We start from the raw sequence: 19,837 nt of genomic DNA, 5'->3' as shown, positions 1-19,837 counted from the left end.
TTTCTACACCAGTAACTCCTTCTGGTTCCACCCATAGTTTTTCTTAAGGATAGACACTTTCATGCTGGTGTATAATTTTTTTGTTTGTCATGCTTTGTTTTTGCTAATTTCTTTAGTAAATAAAGCCCTTGGTGCAATAGGGTAAACAAGGAAGTAGCCTACTGGGACTAAGCTAGTAGCATCTTCCAGTAAAGTGTGAAAATAATGATGTCCAAGATGCAGTGTGAAAAAAAAAAAATGATAAAGACTTGAACTACACTGAGAATCCAGTATGAGGGTTAATGTTTACTGAAGCTGCCGAGGCAGCTAAATTGATGGATATCGCTCGGATTACTCTTAACATTTTTACAGATATTACATCAAGGCTGAGTAACAATGAAACTAACAACTTTCAGGTGCTTTTGTAATAATTACATTTTTAAAGAATTTAATTAAAGAATATTTGATTTGGCTCCTTATAGGCAGCCATGCTAAGTGATTGTGCATATCTCTAATACTTTTTGTAAAAGAACAGTTTAGAACAAGCCGAGCTGCTTTATTTTGTGCAACCTGTAATTTGTTCAGGTTATTTTCTGTAGTTGTCGTCCAAATTATGGAACAGTAGTCGAGATGACATAAAACTATTGATTCCACCAAAGTTTTACATAGACACACTTCTTTATAACTAAATATTTGCTTTACTTTGTACTTAATACCTGGGGTTGGTCAGTCCTATAACATCCAAACATAGGAATTAAAGTTTGAGGTTGAAATGTGAAGAAAAGTGGAAAAAAAAATAAGATTTCTGCCTTTTTCTTCAAGAGATTTTCTACATTATGATTCAAAGCAGCGTACTTGGAATATTTACGGCTTTACAGAGAAATTAAGTATTACTAGAGGACTGTGTTTCCACTGAATGAGGGTGAGGCCAGTGGATCATCGCTCTGAATATCGCTTCTCACATTGCCTCATTTATTCCCTCATTGCTTTTTTTCATTACGGATTTGAAACCGTGGAATATTTTCTATTTTGCTTCACACCAAGTTGCTCTCGGAGTATTTTAGAGGCCTGAAGTGTGTTTTATGTTCTGTTACAGTGTTATGCCAATAATTTGACCTTCCCATATAAAGTTACAGAGCCCAACTTTTTATCACCAACAACACATTCCTTTAACATTCGGGAGACCAAAGAAAAGATACAGGAAAAGAAACACGGCTCCTGGTGTGAAGCCTGTTCTTCTTACCCTGATCCTTTTTAGGTTAACTCTCAAGTCAAGAAAGCAAAATCTTGACGTTATTACTCTAGAATTTTACCACGGAGGGAGTCTAAAGCTGTGCTGAGGTGATTCCTTTTGTTTGATTTGGGTTTTATACAGAGGAATCTAACAAAGGTTGTGAAATAGGGAGATAACACACAGCCATCAGTTGCTTGTATTTTGTTATTTTCATCCATAACACAAAATTCTGGACCAGAGTAATTAGGTTTGAGCTAATTGCTGTCATGCTTTTCAGTCCGGTTCTGACATGCTTATTGTGTATTAAGCTAATATTTGAAAATATGTCTCACAGATGGGCCTTTATTTCAGGCCTCATCCGGCTCAAGCTTCAGCCTTTGGACAGAGGCTCTTTCATGTAATTCAAATGCTCTTTTTCCCAAACACAGAACCTTTGGTTATGGCCAAACATCTCTACTTTTGTCTCATCTTTCCAAATGGCATTGTTCCAGTAGATGTGGAGTTCGTTCAAATGTTTTATGCCCATTTATTGGTGCGCTATATGACTTACAACATCCGAGAAGCGAGGTCCGGACAATGATATGTCTGCTTGCCCCTCAGAAAGTATGAAATTGTGGTTCTGGAAACAGGGATCCGGTAGGAGGCGGGTTTCTTTCTGTGGAAATCTACTGTTAAATAGCAAACATTTAACCTGGCATCTTAAAATTATATTTCCTGTTTACTACGTCCGACAGCTCCTTACCGACATAAAGAGCGAGCGGTTGAGTCATATCTGATCACTGATGACCCCCCTCACCTTAAAAAGCATTAAGCCTGTTACCCTGTTCTGATCCTTGATCATTAATCAGCTTTTTATCAACTAGCAGGTGGATGCTGCTGCATCTTTGTGCGTAAAAACAGAAAAGAATAAAAATAAAGAAGCCAAACAACTGATTTTACAGGTGTGGACAGGTCAGGGACACATCAAGGGATTTTATTCATTTACGGTGGGTTTGACAAGTATTTTACGGAGACTGTTAGAAAGTGGGGTAACCGGGGAAGCTGAGCGTTGTTTCACTCAGCACTGCCAGGAGGGATGAGCCGCGAGATGCTTCTGCTGCTCTGTGATCCAGTAGGAAATCGGATAAAGTCAGGGAGTTTTTGGAAAGGCCAGAAAAAGGTTCAGAGCCTCATTGCAAACTTGTAAATAGATTCTGAATATCCAGATTTTTTTTTTTTTTTTTTGCTTTAAATAAATTATAAATTTCCCAAGTTTGTAACAAGTTAATTCATAATTGTTTGCATGTTCAGTAATTAGTAAAAAAAAAAAAAAAGCAAATTAGTTTTTGTTTTTCTGGATTAAATTGAGGCACAACAGTGGTGCAGAGGGTAGCACTGTTGCTTTGGACTAAGAAGGTTCCTGGTTCATTTCCCGGCCTGGGGTCTGTCTTCTTGGAGCTAAGGCGTGGGTTCTCTCTTGGTACTCTGGCTTCGTCCCTCAGTCCTAAAGCATGACTGTTAGGTTTATTGGCTTCTCTAGATTCTTCTTTTGTTTACATGGCTTTATGTCTCTGTGTTGCCCTGTGACAGACTGGCGACCTGTCCAGGGTGTTATCCGCCTCTCGCCCATAGACTGCTGGTGATGGGTACCGGCCTCACTGCGACCCTGATGGAATAAGCAGGTGAAGATGGATGGATTAAATAGAAAATATTTGTATTATCTATTTTTGTAGGTTCTTATCTACCAGAGTGTGTTTGTATACAAAATACACCAAAGAGATATGATGGGCTTGAAAATGTACACACACAATAAAACCCCAGAGATGGGAGATCCTCACTCTCCTAAACTACTGTGGAAAACACTGAGCATGGCAGCTTTGGTAGCTTTAGCTCCAGCATAAATCAGCGCTAACATTCGTATTGTAGCCAGAGTGCTACTTTTGTTTTAATCCTCTTGGCTTCTAAAAGTTTTCACACTTTTTCACACTTGATCTTCAACTTTCCCTTTCTCTGCCACCTTCACTGGGGGTTGTTGACTTTCTTGACTTAATTCCTGCCTTGTTTACTTATTGCACACATTCCTTATGTTCACACTATCTTTTAATGGTAAATAAAAAACAAAACACTTAAGTTGACTAAAAATAGAGATTAAAACAAAGTATAAAACAAAGACATGAAAAATAATAATTAATCAGAAAGCCTTTTATCACAACCAGTGTGAGCTGGGTCCCGCTAAAGCAAAGTCAGGTTGTTGTTTTGTTGGTTAAATAAAGGAGTCGCTGTTCTTTATTTTGAGCATATAGGATCCTAACTAAGGTCTGTAGAGTTTAGGAATGAGTTATTATGATTTTGCAGGAAACAGTTTCAGCGTGGACTGCTTCATGGAACGATGGACTTCAGTGGTTTTTGACTGATTATAAATCTGTCTGTATTGATAGGCAGCAGTGATTGGCTCTCTATTGGCTGCTGTCTTTCATGCTCCAGTGCTTTTCTAAAACAGGTCGCTCTGCTGATGATCATTTTATCAAAAGTCTTTTATCTGGCAGCATCCTGCAGCTGCTTTCCCTCTTAAACCCTGAAGCAGAAAGGAAGAACTTTTGGATTTTAAGCTTTTTACGAATCAGTCTGTTGATCCATTTGTTTTCCTGTTGTCAGTTGAAATCCTTCTAACACAGCTACATGAATCGATGAACCTCACAACCCCCCCCAAAAAAAAATAAATAAATAAATAAATAAATAAATAAGGTTACTTTTTGGTGCATCTTACCGGACGGCTTCCTGAAAGCAAATCCACAATTAAACCAAGCTGCTGTGATAAATAAATAAATAAATAAGGTTACTTTTTGGTGCATCTTACCGGACGGCTTCCTGAAAGCAAATCCACAATTAAACCAAGCTGCTGTGAACAAAGGCCTGCTGTTCTGAACACAGATGAAATCGGTGCTCTCTGCATGCAGCCAGCGGCTCGCTAGGTTTCACTGAGCTGCTTTTGTTTTTACAAGATTTACAGAGAGCTGATTAATTAAAGAATAAAATGAGGGGCAGGGAAAGGCAGGGCAGGGCTGAAGGATAAAAATGCAACCTCACGTTTCACCTCTAAAGCTTTCTACATATTTTTACCTCCCAGATAAGCTTCTGCTTTTCAACAGGCAGAATCCAGTAAATGGAAAAAAAATGTCAGATACCCATGTGTCCAATACTGGATCCCTGCAGGGCTGCGTGCTCTCAGCTCTGACATTTAGTTTTTATACTCACATCTGCTGAAGAGGTGCCAACCAGCAAACACACTTTGTTAAAATCTCTGATTTACTAAAGATGAAAGAATGTATTGCAGACTTTTGACAAGGAGGTAACCAGCAGAAAGCCGGTGTCATTTAAAGTGAAGAAGAGCAAGTTGATTCTTAGAGTTTACAATTTGCTGCCACATTAAAGCCTTCTCACCTGTTTTTTATCTGCTAGTTTGGTTGTTTATCAGTGAGAGATAAATCCTGAGCCATGTGTTAAAGTGGGCTCCAGAGTTATGGATGTTCCTCAAACAGATCTGGGTCACTATAGGCAGATAAGACTTCTGCATCCGCACACATCAAATGTCGCTTGGGTCTGGTTGTGAACCAGTTTCGCTGGGATGCTTCTACACCGTCGGTCTGGAATTTTAAGGGACGCACAGCAGTTTCCCGTCAAAGCGTCAGGGGGGAGCCTATTCGAGAACTCGCTTCTTCTGTTTTCAAAAATGGCGCGCCCTGGCAACGAATTGAGAAGGACGACCACACAGACAGCTGGAAAGGCATATTAAGGACCAATCACAGCTGCTTTTTGTCTGCGCACTTCCACTTGAGGTCTGTGCGGGTTTGCGACCGTCCGACGCGTAGTCAGGAATTTTTTTAGACATATTTGACGGTTGCAGTTATATTTTTTATATTTATATATTTTTTTAAACAAAGCGGAGTGTGTATGACGTCATCCACGCGCGCCGGCTACTATTCATTCTTCCTGTCCGCTGAACTGGATGGAAGATGTCTACTGCTGCTACCACAGATGATCTCACTCTCAAAATGGAATTGAACGATTCAGATTAGCTAGCTGAATGAATAGAAGGTGACTCGGGCTGCCTGTCACAACTCCAGTCTGGCGCGGATGACGTCATACACGCGCCACTTTGTTCTTAAAAAAATATATAAATATAAAAAAATGTAACCGCGGATGAAAGGGCCCAATGAAAAAAAAAAACGGCGTTCCCCTTTAAAAAGACAATGGGTCAGATGATAAACTTGGATCAGAGGCATGTTTATTGACTTGTTTTAGTTCAGTGGCTTCAGGCCAGCGTTCTTAGATGCCTATGTTACAAACCAATGGTATTCTAAACTGTTTATACCTTCTGCTGTTATGTTCACAATTTGAATTGTCATTTTTTCTATTTCTGATCCAGTGTGTGTGAAAGTTGGTAGCACATACTCGTCTGCAATGAATTGCTCTTCATGGAATTTATGTTGTTCTGAATCTGACTGAAATGTTTGCATCTCATAGGATTAGGATTTGAATCAGAAAAGGAATTACTCCTCCAGTCATTTCTAAATAGGTATTTTATAAATTATGATGATTTCTCTGTCAAAAAAGCGACATATTTGATATAAGATCATGATGGTGACGATGTGTTCAGATTTGCATCGTTAGCGATACATCATTTCAGCCGACATTGGCCAAAAAATCTTGATTGATTTGGTCAGAGCATACTCTGCTGTATGTTGCTGTAAACAGTGCTTTTAGGAAGGGTTATTGTCCAAACGTTGGTATGAAGGACAGGTTTCTAGGTGTCTGAAGGATACTTTAGTTGCTATGATCTTGGTGCAGGAACTATTGCAGGTCAAAGTACTGAAATGTACATAAAACAACTCCTGACTGTGACCTGATTCTTGGTTAATGACTTTTAATCTCCCTATCAGTTTGGTTATCTGTGGCCTGGACATTTGAGGCCGTTTCCCGTTCTCAGCAGCTTTCTGATGACCTTCTCTTCCCTCCGCAGATCTGACGTTCTCATTGGAGCGCCTCGAGCCAACACGTCGTCCTCCAGCAGTGTGGTGGAGAGGGGAGCGGTGTACAGCTGTCCCTGGAGGAGCTCCTCCAGCTGCCAGCAGCTGCAGTTCGACAACACAGGTAACCAGAAGCTCCGTAACACACAGCCGGGACTGCAGGCAGAGAGCGACGTGTCCTCAGCTGGCAGGCAGCTTGTAAACCCTGCTGATGTTTTCCTTAACACAGTCTTTAAAGCTGGGCTCCTCACTGCAGGAGCTGGGAGTACTGGGTTCATAGCAGCAGTGAGGAAATGTTTCTCTGTGAAGGAGATGGAATCGTAAAAAACAGCCTTACATTGGTCTTATCAAACAGGGGTCTGTATCTAGAGTATTTCCTGTGGCAGCTTTCAGCCTTACAGTGTTAGCATGTAACTGATGGGCTAATAATGGTTCAGCTCAGCTTTCTGCTGCAGCCTCATGTCAGGACACATTCAGGAATGTATTAAAAAGTAGGAATGCAGCCTCATCTGTGGAGGCAACTTTCCCTCCCAGTCTCTCCAAGTAGCAGATATTACTTTTAATTGGCTAATGTTTTCTTTTTATTGTGTTGATTGTACAAATTCAAAGTTCTAGGAGTCTAAAGGATTTTGATAGGTTCTGTTTATAGTCAGCACGGTTAAACAAGAATTATAGCCGTTCAATCTGTGATGCTGGGAAAAAACACAAGCTTCAAGTTCTTTAAAAGTGCTGATAAATATTTTGCATTTAAGGCTCTGAGTTAGATTTGAATAGATCAGCGTTTAGTGTGAGTTTCTGTGACGAATAACTGATACACCAAATAATCAGCCAGGGATCGCAGTCGGACGAGTTTATCTCGATCGCTGCTGGTTAAACCTCTTATCTGTTCATGAAATGCTTAGAAACTCACGTCTTGCACCATCTAGTTTTACACTCTTTGATGCCACTTTTTGGGGTAATAAAGTAAATATATGTGGGTTTAATTCAAAGCTACTTTCTCTCTAAAATCAAATACTTATTTTTTAATCTTATTTGGTTCAAATTTAATTCAGCTCATCTTTCCTCAAAGAAGACAGAAGACTGGTTCAGGGCAGGAGAAGCAGGATCCGTATATATAGTACCACAGTGATGAGCTTTAAGGGCCTTATATTGAGTTTTAGTTTGTCTTGTACCGCACGTCGAAGATCTTCCTATTTAGTGTTTTTCAGCAAATTAAAATCATAAAGTCAGTCATTAAGTGAATATATTTTTACCTGCTCTGTCATAAATTATGCATGCAGCATTTCTTTTCTTTTCCTTTTTTTTTTTAGCAAACAGACTGCCTCTTTTCTACAAGAATGGCATTACGTTTACTTATAATTTCAAGGTCCTTTTTACTAATCTAGAGAAATATTAAGTCGTTTTGCTGCAATGAGAACCACATCTGTGTATTTGTCTGAAAATGCTTGCCATATCTAGCAAACTTTTATAGATTAATTGAAAAAGATTTGGCTGAACATTTTGGTTTAGATTAAAAACTAATTGATCATTTTAAGAAATAGCCTAATTATTAAAAAGATTTCACTTTAAGATTTATTGATTTTTTTAGTAATTTTACTCCAATTATAAATCCATATTCATCAAACATCTGTGTTTGGGCCCAGGGGCCATTTCTGCCATCCCTACATCCTTTCTTTGCTTTGGAAAGCTTTAATAGTTGTGAAATAGTTGACCTTCTTTCCGGCCTCTAATATTATCTTTAGAAGATGTAAAAAAACCCCCAGCAAATTCCTTTAAACAGACTTTTAGAACGTCCTCTAATTTTCAGACCTTCATCTCTTAAGCTTATCAGCCCTGAGATCTTTCTGCTTATTCTTTCCTTCCTGCTGTGAGGCAGAGCAGCATCAGATAGAGATAAACAGAGAAGTTGAAACAGATTGTAGATGTTTGTGGGAGATTAAGCCCATCCAGGTTCAAACATCTTTGTGTGGATGAGGGGAAGATGGAGAGCCTCATGTCTCAGGGTGTGGCTGTGTTGCCTCACCTTATGGTCTAGCTCTGATAATCACCTCATGATCTGTTGCAGGTATGATTTCCAAACACATTTGATCCCCAGATCAAACTCTACCGTATTTCTAAACGACTGTTGACGGAACTGCGAAACAGCTGCTTGGTGCGGCTTAAATGATCCATCTAGATCTGTTTATGGCCACGTTTGTTGTCTTCCAGGAGGAATTAGTACTAAGAAAAAACTTAAACTTCAGAGAAAACCAGCATTCAGAATTGCAATAACCAGAAGGCATAAGAAAAGAGAAACTAGCTCAGTCTTGTTTGCCTCTTAAAATGTTCCCTCAGAGGAATCTGTGAAGCAATCACCTTCTGACTTTTACATTCGCATTGATCTTTCTATGACTGACAAATATGTTTTAACTTGTGTATCTTTATTTTCCCTCCTTGCTGTTAGAACAACTTTTAATTAATTAAATAAAAAAATTTCTTTAATTCAATATTTTTGTCATTCCATAAATTTCCAGCCTTCATTTTAAACAATCTTATGGCTATGGATGCAAAAACTCACACATCATCAATAAAAATAATCCTAACACCATAAAGAAATTCAGCTAAAGTTGGTCAATCTTACCGATTAATTGATAATTGATAAGTGGCCATTTAATAAAAACCTTTGTTTTCTCTCATAAAAAGAGGATCTTTCCATTAACATAAGGAACTAAATATTTATATTTACAATATGCTGGATTTAAATTACATACATCATTATATTTTAACATGTTTTTTGTGTCAGCTGCATTAGATATTTACTGAATTAAAAAAGTTCTCTTAAACTGTATTATACTAAACCACACATTTAGAAAATATAACAAAACAGGAACGCATTGAGTTACTGAATTAAAAAAAGATGAATAAATTATGTTAAAAAACACTTCTAACTTGTATTGTAAAATGATAACAGATAGGATATGTCGCTCTGATATACTGTCAGACTTTACTAATTAATTTAAATGAAGTGGAGAATAACTGTTTTGTAGCTCTCTGTTTTTAGCGTACTCCAGAATTTAGTGCTGGGAAAGACTTAGCAGCTGCTTTAAACCGCGGATTAAATGTGCTCTATTTAGGTGATTATTTAAAGGAAAGGTCCGGTCAGCAAGGGATAATCAGTGGCTCATTATTTATACCTAAAGCTAATACGTTTGCAGTGATTTAATGAATATAGTGTAAATCAGTAAAGAAATAAAACTAATAATTTTTGTCGCGATCACTGAGTCCGGGAGCGGAAGCCTAGCGCTGTTCTCCCCGCTTTACAGACAAAATCGATGGGAACTACAAGACACATCTGCAATCATCAACAATTATTGAAGATTTCCAGAGGACTTCACCATTGAAATTCACCAGAGCTATAGTGAAACTGACAATGTGCATGGCAGTTGGATGTTATAATACATTAGGTAAAAGTGGGACAAAAAAAATAGTTATTTCACCTTTCCGAATCCTGATCCTCCACGGACGGGTTCGTTATTGGATTGCCGACTTGAAGAGAGAGGATTTGCCATCAAACTTCTGGCCAGAGAAAAGACACGTAATATGTAGCCAACATTTTCAAGACGACTTGGATAATAGCGCGTTGTGACAAACACCAGATACAGCACTGGGACTTGCTCAACAGCCGATACTGCACCCTGATGTCAAAAACTGGAAAGTAGCAGTAGTGTTCTTTGACAAACATGGACGCGTCCAATAAAGCACATAAAAAGAAAATTGCTCTTATTTAGAAACGCTTATAATTTGTTGAACAGTATGTAATAATTTCATATTTAAAAGTTTGAATTCTGAATATGAGTGCAACTCTTCCTCTAAGGAGTTTATCTAGTTTTTATATTTACAAAAAGAACCACATACCGTAAGTCATTCTGCATCCTTATTGCCATTAAATGGTGTAAATCAACCGAAATCGCACTCTGGATCAATTTATGTTTCTGCTTTAGCTTGCCTCCTTTCTGGAATTACTTGTCTTACAAATACTGCATGTTTCTCACCAACATTGTTAAACATAGGTGGCCATCCATGCGTACAAATTCAGACAGTTGTTCAGTTAGCTGCCCTTTTGACTGACATCTAGCCTCCTTCCTTTAGGGCTGTGTTTTCACCATAAAGTTGAAATTTTAATAAAAAAATTTTAAAAAATACACTGAAATCAGGCGGATGCACTGAGTTTAAATGAACATAACGGCCGCTGAAAATGCGTTTTAAAAAAGATACACTTACCTCCTTATTTTCACTTGTTTGTAGAAAAGGCGAAATGAAAACGTGAACCTTTCAGACTGTCATCGACTCATGCACATAAAAATGCCAGTGAGGCTTCTCTTAGGAATGAACAGCAGTGGTACCATATAAACACTGAAATATAATCTTTGTGAACAGACATTATTATTGATTAATTGAAAATGGATTGTAAATCATTTGTTTCCATCCCTACTTCCGGCTCTATTGAACACATTCAGGGCTGTGATGTTTAATCGGCGTCTTTAATCAGGCTGACGTTTTACTAGAGCCAAGCTTTATGTCGTAAAATGTGTTTAGGGTTTGATTTTGTACCGACAAGTGAAGAACATGTAAACAGATTAAATTAGAGGCAAAGACGTTGAGACTTGGAATGAGATTTTGCTTGTAAAAAGCAGTTTACATCCAAGTTACAAATCTGATTGGCTCTAAAAGTACAGAATAGCTTTGAAAAGCTCTGTTTAAAACAGGGAAGCGTTGGAGCTGCTGGAGCACAGAGGAGGCGTTTTCAGGCCCAGAGAGAGAGAGAGAGAGAGACTGCTGTGAGTTGGTGGGACGGGGAGCTATTGTGTGGAGCTGAGTCTGGTTGGTATTCTGTGGCAGACCTCAGCAAACTGAAGCTGGAAGGAACAAACGCACCACACTCTAAAACGGTGGAGCCCCGCCCCCTCTAGGTCCACTAAACAGACTCTACTGCCTCATTATCTACATGCTTAGAATAACTTGTAGGTTTAATTGTGACTGAATAACAGACAAATCGACTTGATGTTCTTTTGACTTTAGGTTTCACTAATGATTTAAAAAAGCTGGAAATGGTGATTGATAAACGAGTAAATAAACCAAAAGTAAGTACAGTTCCATGACTAATATCTGGTGTTTATCGAAGGCCCTGAAGCTGCACTAAGGCATAGGTTTCATTGAAAATGTTCTGTAGTTGTGAAATGTTGTAGTGCAGATAATGTAAGCCGGCTATGTAGTAGTAACACTGATAGGATAAGGAAAACCAACTTTATTAGTCATAGACGATGTAGATTATAATGAAATTTGTTTTCTGTGGCCAATCAATCCCTAATCAAACAGCAAACAGCTGGCAGCGCCCAGGGAGCAATTTGAGGCTAACAGGGGCGCTATGTGGGGGCCCGGGGTGGGCCACAGCCACCCTTAGCTAATTTGTTTATCTAAATACGCAAATTCTGACAGACTGAAAAGTGCAAAGGGGATTGTTTATTTTTTTTTTTTTTTCGGAAAGAGCAAATCTTTACTGGGGGAGAGAATTTACCTATTTTATTTTTTTTTTTTCAATTTAATGTTGTATTTGTTGTGTTTAAATAACAGTCAGAGGCGTCTGTAAAGACACTTAAAAAAATAGATATATTTTTTTTTCGTGGGCTTAAGCCGTAGGTCCAACCAAAGAAAACAAAAAAAAATCACGCTTAAAAATGTATTGTTGAATGACTGAGTCTACTGTTTTTTTTAGTTTTTACAGCACTAGTGGCTCGCTTTTATGGACAGTAGGCTGACAAATAAGGGGGTATGAGACATGTGGCAGAGGACTACAGGGCGGATTCGAACCCGGGTCACCCTCGTCGAGGACTAAGCAAAATAGCAGGGTGTTCAAATACTTGTTTTCCTCTCTGTATAACTGTTCAATCTGTGATGCTGGAAAAAAAACAAAAAAAAAACAAGCTTCAAGTTCTTTTAAAAAAGAGATAAATATTCAGCATTAAAGGCTCCACGTTACATTTCAATAGATGAGAATTTAGTGTGAGTTTCTATGGGGAATAACTGGAGCATAAAAATGCATCAAATAATCAGCCAGAGATCACAGTCAGACCAGTTTTTCTTGATCGATGTCGGTTAGATTTCTTATCTGTTCATGGAATGTTTAGAAACTCAGATCTTGCTCCATCTAGCTTATAATCTAGTTTTGGGTAATAAAATAAATACATGTGGGTTTAATTCAAAGCTCTTTCTGTCTAAAATAATACTGCCTGGCCAACCCGTTAAAATTGTTATGTGGCTAAGGGTTTTCGCTCAAAGTGATCTGTTTTAATCACTAGGTTACTGATAACAAGTTAGAGGTTGTTTTATTTTCTTATATCATGTTGATGGTTACAGTAAACCTAGAAATGATAATGAAGTATCTATAATAGAAACTGTATAATCCTGAGAAGCAAGCTGCAAAAATACTATTTTTGTATCAATTACAGATTTCCGTAAATCTACAATTTATTTGAAGATGTCAATTTTTTTCAGGTTTTACATTAAGAAATACTTGCATAAGTTTTAATGTTATTTATTTCTCTAAAGAAGTACCAATCTTTTTTACATTACAAGCTTTTTTCTAAGGAGACGCTACGTATTTCAAAATAAATTGACCATCACTTAGACTAGAAAAAAGAAACTGTTCCCTCTGTACTGATATTTAACTTGTTTATTTTCTTCTCCTTGGCTAAAAGCTAGCAACATAGAAGAGAAAAAGACAAATTGATTATTACTTTTTTTACATTGTGAACAGTCTTTATCATCCTATTTTATTGATTAGTATAGTTAGCCATAGCTACAGACAGCAATCTATTATTTATAAAGTAGTGTAGAGAAATCTTTTTACCTTTTACTAAGGTTTTCAGCATTGCATGACAGCAGACGGCTTCGAAACTGAAAAGGATAAAAGCTACTTTGCTTTAGTGCTATTCCAGGGTCTGTTGTTGTCCAAAGTGGGAACAAATCAATCTTTTATTGCCTTAATCTCTAGTATAGTAAACTAGCCCCACCCGCCCGCGGCCAAAATAATTTTTCCCTGCGAGTTGTTCTAGCCTCAATCAATGCCGCAGGCCCTGGAACTGGCCAATCACAACGCAGAAATGTGTTTTAAATTTCTGGATACAAAGCGGGCGGGATTTTGAGGCCGTAACGACAAAGCTGTGCGACGCTGGAGAAAGCACAACAAGTATTATGGCAACAACTATTGAACAGTTCCCGTTTGACATGGCTTTAAAAATCAGTTTTGGAAGGATTAGACTTGGGGTTTTCAAACGTGAGCAAGAGGCTCTACGCTCTACAGGCTGTTTGTTTACACTCCCCCACCAGCTCTCTGTGTCGCTAACTTGCACTCATTGGTCAGAGCGTTGGCCAATAGGCAAAGACATGGTTTAGAAAGAGTTGTTCTCATAAATAATCTTCCGATGTGTCATTCATTGGGGCCAGACTAAATTACACATTTAATCTCACATTTAATCTGGTTTACCAGGCTACTTAATCAAATTTTTGTAGCCAAAAAAGGCAAAGAAGAAACATCGGCTGAATATCTGATCAAGTTTGTTTTTTTCTATGTCCATTTTGTTGCATAGCTGGTAAATTTCTATTATCTACTGTAATGATCATTTGCACATTTCCTTTTTGTGATTAAACTTAGCAGTTTACTATCAGACAGCCCAAAGTTTATTTTTAAAGGAGAATTTGCTTTCTATCGCCTGTTCTACTCTGGCACTTTGTTAAAAAGTTATATTAGTAGATTTATCTAATGTTTTATGGCTAAAGCACAGAACTCAAACATAAAGTCGCTCAACAGTAAATATATAATGATTGTTTTCCTTAAATGATCTTCTTGTTTGCCCAAATATCAGTGGGTTAGATATATGTGCTTTTAAGAGACTGGCTCAAGCACCTGTGGAGCACTTGGCCTCATGCGGCGCTCAGTTCCAGCCATGTTATGCCCATAAAAGGTAAATCTGTCTTCCACGGCCTCATTAAGTATAAGTTGTGAAGCAGGCTGTTTAAAGAGGATGTCTATATTGTAGTTGCATTCAGCTCTCAGCCTATGGATTTGGCAATCAGCATTGCTTTAGTGCCTTTAAGCAAACCTCTGAGGCTGTATCAGAATTCAGACACGCTGGTTGATGTTGGCTCTGGCCATAATACTGTTGCAGATTGCCCTAGTTGTGTTGTGTAGGTGTGTTTGTGTGTGCTTTTGTTTCACAAAGAGGTCTTTGTTGTTGATCTGAGCTGCTTGATGGCTGGGCAAAGCTTCACTGGAATGACAGAAGTAACTGGAAGCTGTGTTGCTGTTTGGCAATCAGATGAGACCTTTTTTCTATTTTACCAGCAAACTGAGGTCTGGTTGTTTTTAGGTGGAAATATGTTCTTGATATCCAGAGGTTAGGTTTTGGCATGAAGGTGTGAATTGAGTTTTGTTCAGGTTTAAGGTGAGGTATGTACTGGTAATGGTTTTAGAGGTAGGGTCACGGTTAAAGGCTGGTTATACTCCCTGCAGCCGTGTGTCGCAGTGAGCTTGACGCAGACATTTTTGATTTATGGTCAATTTTGACCGTGGTCTGCTCTATACGCTGTGGGTCTAGATACGGCCAAGGCGGTGAGGAAGTGGGGCAAGTTTGTCCAACAATGGAGGGACATGACAATGAAAAAGAGCAGGGATCCAGGTGGGAAAAGGGTCCCAGCATTCTCGCTCTTCTAGCTGTTCAAACTTTACGAGTTTGCCTCCTGTCTGCGCTCACCTACAGAGAGGTGCAGTAGAGTGTCTGCGGAGGGAGCAGGGACATCTTTTTGTTCACTGTGACACCCATGCAGACGACCTGGTTTCCAAGTATAAATCAGCCTTTAGGCCATAGAAAGGGCTGAAAATAACTGAAAATCCAAACACAGGATCCTCACTGTATATAGCGAGATGAGAACGTGTGCGTGTGAGCTTGGCATGACTCTGACTCAGTGGTCGTCTTTTCTATTTTGACCAACTCTACACCATTCACCACAGGCTTTTGTTCGTGCTGTTTTTTGTTATCTTATATATTTTTTAGACATTCCCTTAGATGTGACTCGTCTGATCGTGATGCATGTCTGCGGAGTCTTAGAGTTTGTATTGTTCCGGCTATTTAAAGCAGCCTCTCTAACATAAATCTGGGTTTAAAGTCTCTCAGTTGTTTTTAGGGCATCATCTTTATTCTTATGCAGTAAAAATTCTCAAGTAATACTTCCATGGGCCATTCTTGAGAAACTATTAATATATATCATAGTGTTATTTAAAATCTAAAATAAGTTGTAAATCAGTTAAAGAACATGTTTATGTCTGAGTTGTTTTCATTATTGTTGCACCAATGCCATTTTTTGGCCCCGATACTGGTACCTGGCTGTGCAGTGTTGTCCGATATCATACCGATACCGTCTGTGTGAAATTGATGTGTGTGTGTGTATATATATGAAGAACTGCATACTGTAGTAAAATAATTGCCATCATGGCTTTGTTAAGCTGCTGCCTACCTTTGTGAAGCAGTAAAAGTATAATACAAAGTGAATCCAGTAGAACTTTTTATTGCCTACCTGGAATAGGTGACAATAGTTGAATAAACTTTTGGCTCTCAAAATGGTATCGGTGCCCTATTTGTTGGTACTTGCCGATACACCACCATTTTCATGCTGGATCGGGGCCCCTGCCCGATACTGGTATCGGTGTAACACTAGTTCACATTTTAAAATCTTTTAGTATTTTATTTTAATTTCTGTTAAATTTCTTCTTTCTGCAACATGTCCTCTTCTTTCTAAATCTACAGATTGGTTAAATGATAGTATATTCACATAAAATAACCAGAGGGATGATGATATCTGCTTAAGAAAATGTTTTGAAATGAGAAACTATATCAGTTAAATTTATGGTGGTGAAAAATATATTGTTAAAGTTTCACTCATTAGATGTAGTTGTATTGTATTTAGTGGTTACTAACGGCTGGTTGGAATGTCTTGTCTGTTGCCTCATTAAGAACATATTACTGAGGGAAAACTAAGCACTGGAAAATAGGCTGGACTGTATTTTCCATAGTCAAATATGTTGATGGCAGGAAACCAGCAAATATTTCCCTCCAACCCAATAAGTTAAAGTAACAAATACTGCAGTGTGGCCGAATTGGAGAATTTAAGTAAATAAAACAAAATAATTAATAACGGTCCTTATGTCCTCCTACAGCCTAATACTATAGCAGCATAACTATAGAGGTAGCTCAGGATAACCTGAGCCACTCTATCGAAAAGGAAAATGTTCAAAAGTAGACATAACCTCAAAGGACTAGATAAATTGATAACAATTCTATGATAATTTACTAAATCTGTAGGGGCTGATTGGTCCAAACATGTTTGAATTCATTTCATTTTTCTTTTGAGCCAAAAAATTCTGACAAAGGTTGGATTTTCAAATTAACTTTCCAATTGTAAAGGAGAGCTCTTGGTTTACATCTTTAAATTTTCTCTCTACTCATTTAATGAATAATGTTTTTTTTATTAAATGACTAAAAACATGACAAAAGTTAACAGAGTTGTAATCTTACTATCGGGCACACTTCATCAGAGGGTTAGCAGCAGCCCCTAATAACGCTTAAAAGGATCTCTTTATACATCTCAGGGTCACATTCTGCCACATCATCAAGTAATATTAGGGTATAACAAGAACATACATGAATGATAAATAATAATTCTAACTAATGTATAACCTTTTTTTAACAGGCTGTAAAATCCTAAACATTTCCTCACTTCTTTTCTCTTTGTAAGGCACCAGTCAGACTAAAGTATTTACTTCCCTCTTCTTAGCTTTTCTTCTAATCTGTTTCCGTTGGGTTGAATTTATTCATCAAAGTGACTCAGAGCTAAGTGATGTTTTAGGCTGTGGTCTGTAAACTGAACACAGCTTTAGTCACCTGGCTGGACAAAACCAGCTGCTGTCGCCTCCATTAGAAGTGCTCTGTTTTTGTGCACAAAGGGTCAGTGTCAAATTTAGGTACATTTCCCACTATTTCTCTTCCTACTCTTCCTCAATGCTGAGACAGTTATTTACATTCGGAGCATGAGTGATTCCACACTGTTTGAGGAAAAGGACATTTCTGTTAAAGTGGAAAATAGTCGTCTGGAATTTGACTTCCGACCTTCTGACCTTTGCTGTTTGTCTCGTCCCTCCTTTCTCCATACATATTTCCAGTCTGAAACACAAATATTAAAGGGATTGATGCCACAAAATCTTGGGGGGTCAATTTTCTATAATGACATGGTTTTCTGTAATTTACAAGAATAATCATCTTTTTTTGTTGCAGATGACAGGACTAAAGACGGCAATCAGATAGAGTTCAAGTCCAAGCAGTGGTTCGGTGCCTCAGTGCGATCTGATGGAGAACACATCCTGGTAAGATCTCAAACTGTTTTTTTCCCCTCCAAATCCAGATTATAATTCCTTTCTCCCTTAAAGCAAGACTATTAGTTAAGGTTAAAATAATTTTTCTGGTCAGTATTGAACACTTTGTGTTTACTGATGCTCTGTACGTGATGCTCTTCCCAAAAACTCAGCAATGTAACCTTGGGGTCAGCTCTGTCACTGAATACGTCATGTTTCCCAGAGCCCCAACATCTGAGCTGCCCTTAAACAAGAGTGCTAACTAAGCTAAAAGTCGTGGTTTTTAGGCCACAGAGATCTGACCCTTACCTAACAGAACTATTTTTGGTTCTATGATGATGGATTTAATCTACTGGGCAAATGTAGCTTTGAATTTAGCACTGACTCCATAATTCAGTCTGGTCTGATATCAGGTTCCAATCAGTGAGTGCAGTGTTGCCAACTGGCTGAACCTGGAGAGTTCAACCTCACTGCAGCAAACAGAAAGGGGCGGAGACTTACCTCATGCCACTTTTTTGTTAAAAATCATTATCAGTTACGACTGTTAAAACATAATAATTATCAACCTAACCACTGTGTTTTATATTTTTCAGTGGAGACGAAGCTTTTTTTAATTAGTTTAATGTTTTTAATGTTGAGACAGGATAAAGTAAGGTATACCCTTCGTGGTTCATAAGTGGCTTTTAAAAACGCTCTTTTAATTTAGCCTTTAAAAAGATTGTTAAACCATTTGTCCTCTTATTAGAGTTGACCCCCACCCTCGCTCTGCCGCACTCCACCTGCCTTCTGATCTTCCCAGTTACCTCCCAGAGCTAGACCTATCCACCCACCGCCTCTGCCCAGCTATGATGCACATTCTGCAGGGCATCTGGCTCTGATCTACGGCCGTCCGCCTCCAAACACGGTGCATGGGGCACAGATGGCCAAATGTACCTCGCTGTGGAGCATTGAGAGCAAGAGATTGGAAGAAGATAGCGGTAGATTTGAGCCAGATGGAAATAAAATAGACCAAGGAAAACAACATCATCAGCAATATCCTAAGCTTTGAAAATCTCATTAGGCAGTGTTCAACCCATTACTAAAAAATGGGGTATGGCGCAAAAAAATCATACAATGGCATGATCATCCGCTTCATCTGACCGACAAGGAGGACGTTCATCTGTTAAGCCCAGAGGTCTGAGGGAACTCAGGTGGAGCAGCTTGGATCTGGTCCTTAGGTTCAGATCCATAAATCTGGCCTTTTGGGGAGACAGTCTGAAAGATAAAATAAATACAGTTTTTTGATTTTTGTGTGCAGCGCTCTACTCAGATGAGATCTAAAGTCAAATTCTTAACTTAAAAAGAAGACTTTTAACACAGCATCTTGCTGTATGGATCCTAGACCAGCTCAAAGTCTGACCATAAATCCATCAGAGCACTGTTCTAAACCCAGCTCCTGGGGGCACCGATGTCTCTCAGCTTTATTTGATTCAGATGAATGCTTTTAATCAGCCACCAATGGAGAAAAGGTCAAGCTGGAGGACATCTAAAACCTGCGGGGCAGCTTTCCTTCAGGAGCAGGGTTAAAAAAACACAGCATTAGAGAACCCATGGCAAGACTAGAAAAGTCATGTCGACATATTCTCTACATCCACTCTGAGCTCCATGTTTTGCAGAGACTTGCAGCCGAAATTAGAGCAGTTCGTTATGGAGGATGCGTGACAGCATGGTGCTCCACTCATGGTTCTCTTCTCTCTGCATTAACTAAACCTCCAGTCCAACTCCCCCTCACCGGGAGAAATACCTAATGCCATGTTTTGGGCTGAGTCAGAATACAGGAAAACTGAAACTGGAACCCTGGAAACACTTACCTCTAAAACCTGAAGAAAACATAGGATAGGTTTGTACAGGAGTAGAACCAAGCAGAAAATGTTTCCATGGAGCAGGATGTCTAAGAGGTGAAGGAATATAAACCCTGTGGTTTACACCTGGACAACAGATTGGACTGGAAATGAAAGGCTAAACACATTCATTCCACATTTCCTAAACACTGGAGGATCTTTGCCCCACCCAGAAACATTTTGGACATTAAAGATCCTCCAGTGTTTAGGAAATGTGGAATGAATGTGTTTAGTCTTTCATTTCCAGTCCAATCTGTTGTCCAGGTGTAAACCACAGGGTTTATATTCCTTCACCTCT

General features: G+C 38.6%; 1 protein-coding gene across 1 annotated transcript in view; it reads left to right on the top strand.

Annotated features, from left to right (window-relative positions):
* Positions 1 to 19,837, top strand: part of LOC107098331 (integrin alpha-V-like) — a 68,876-nt gene that overhangs the window by 4,609 nt on the left and 44,430 nt on the right. Inside the window, exons 2-3 of the mRNA XM_015395958.1 lie at positions 6,213 to 6,343; positions 17,583 to 17,671. Coding sequence (XP_015251444.1) covers positions 6,213 to 6,343; positions 17,583 to 17,671 — 220 coding nt within the window. The remainder of the gene's footprint in view (positions 1 to 6,212; positions 6,344 to 17,582; positions 17,672 to 19,837) is intronic.

This window comes from Cyprinodon variegatus, unplaced genomic scaffold (assembly GCF_000732505.1).
Source record: "Cyprinodon variegatus isolate N-32 unplaced genomic scaffold, C_variegatus-1.0 Scaffold769, whole genome shotgun sequence".
Taxonomy (NCBI): domain Eukaryota; kingdom Metazoa; phylum Chordata; class Actinopteri; order Cyprinodontiformes; family Cyprinodontidae; genus Cyprinodon; species Cyprinodon variegatus.
Note: the sequence above shows the minus strand (reverse complement) of the source record. Positions and strands in the feature narration are given on the sequence as shown.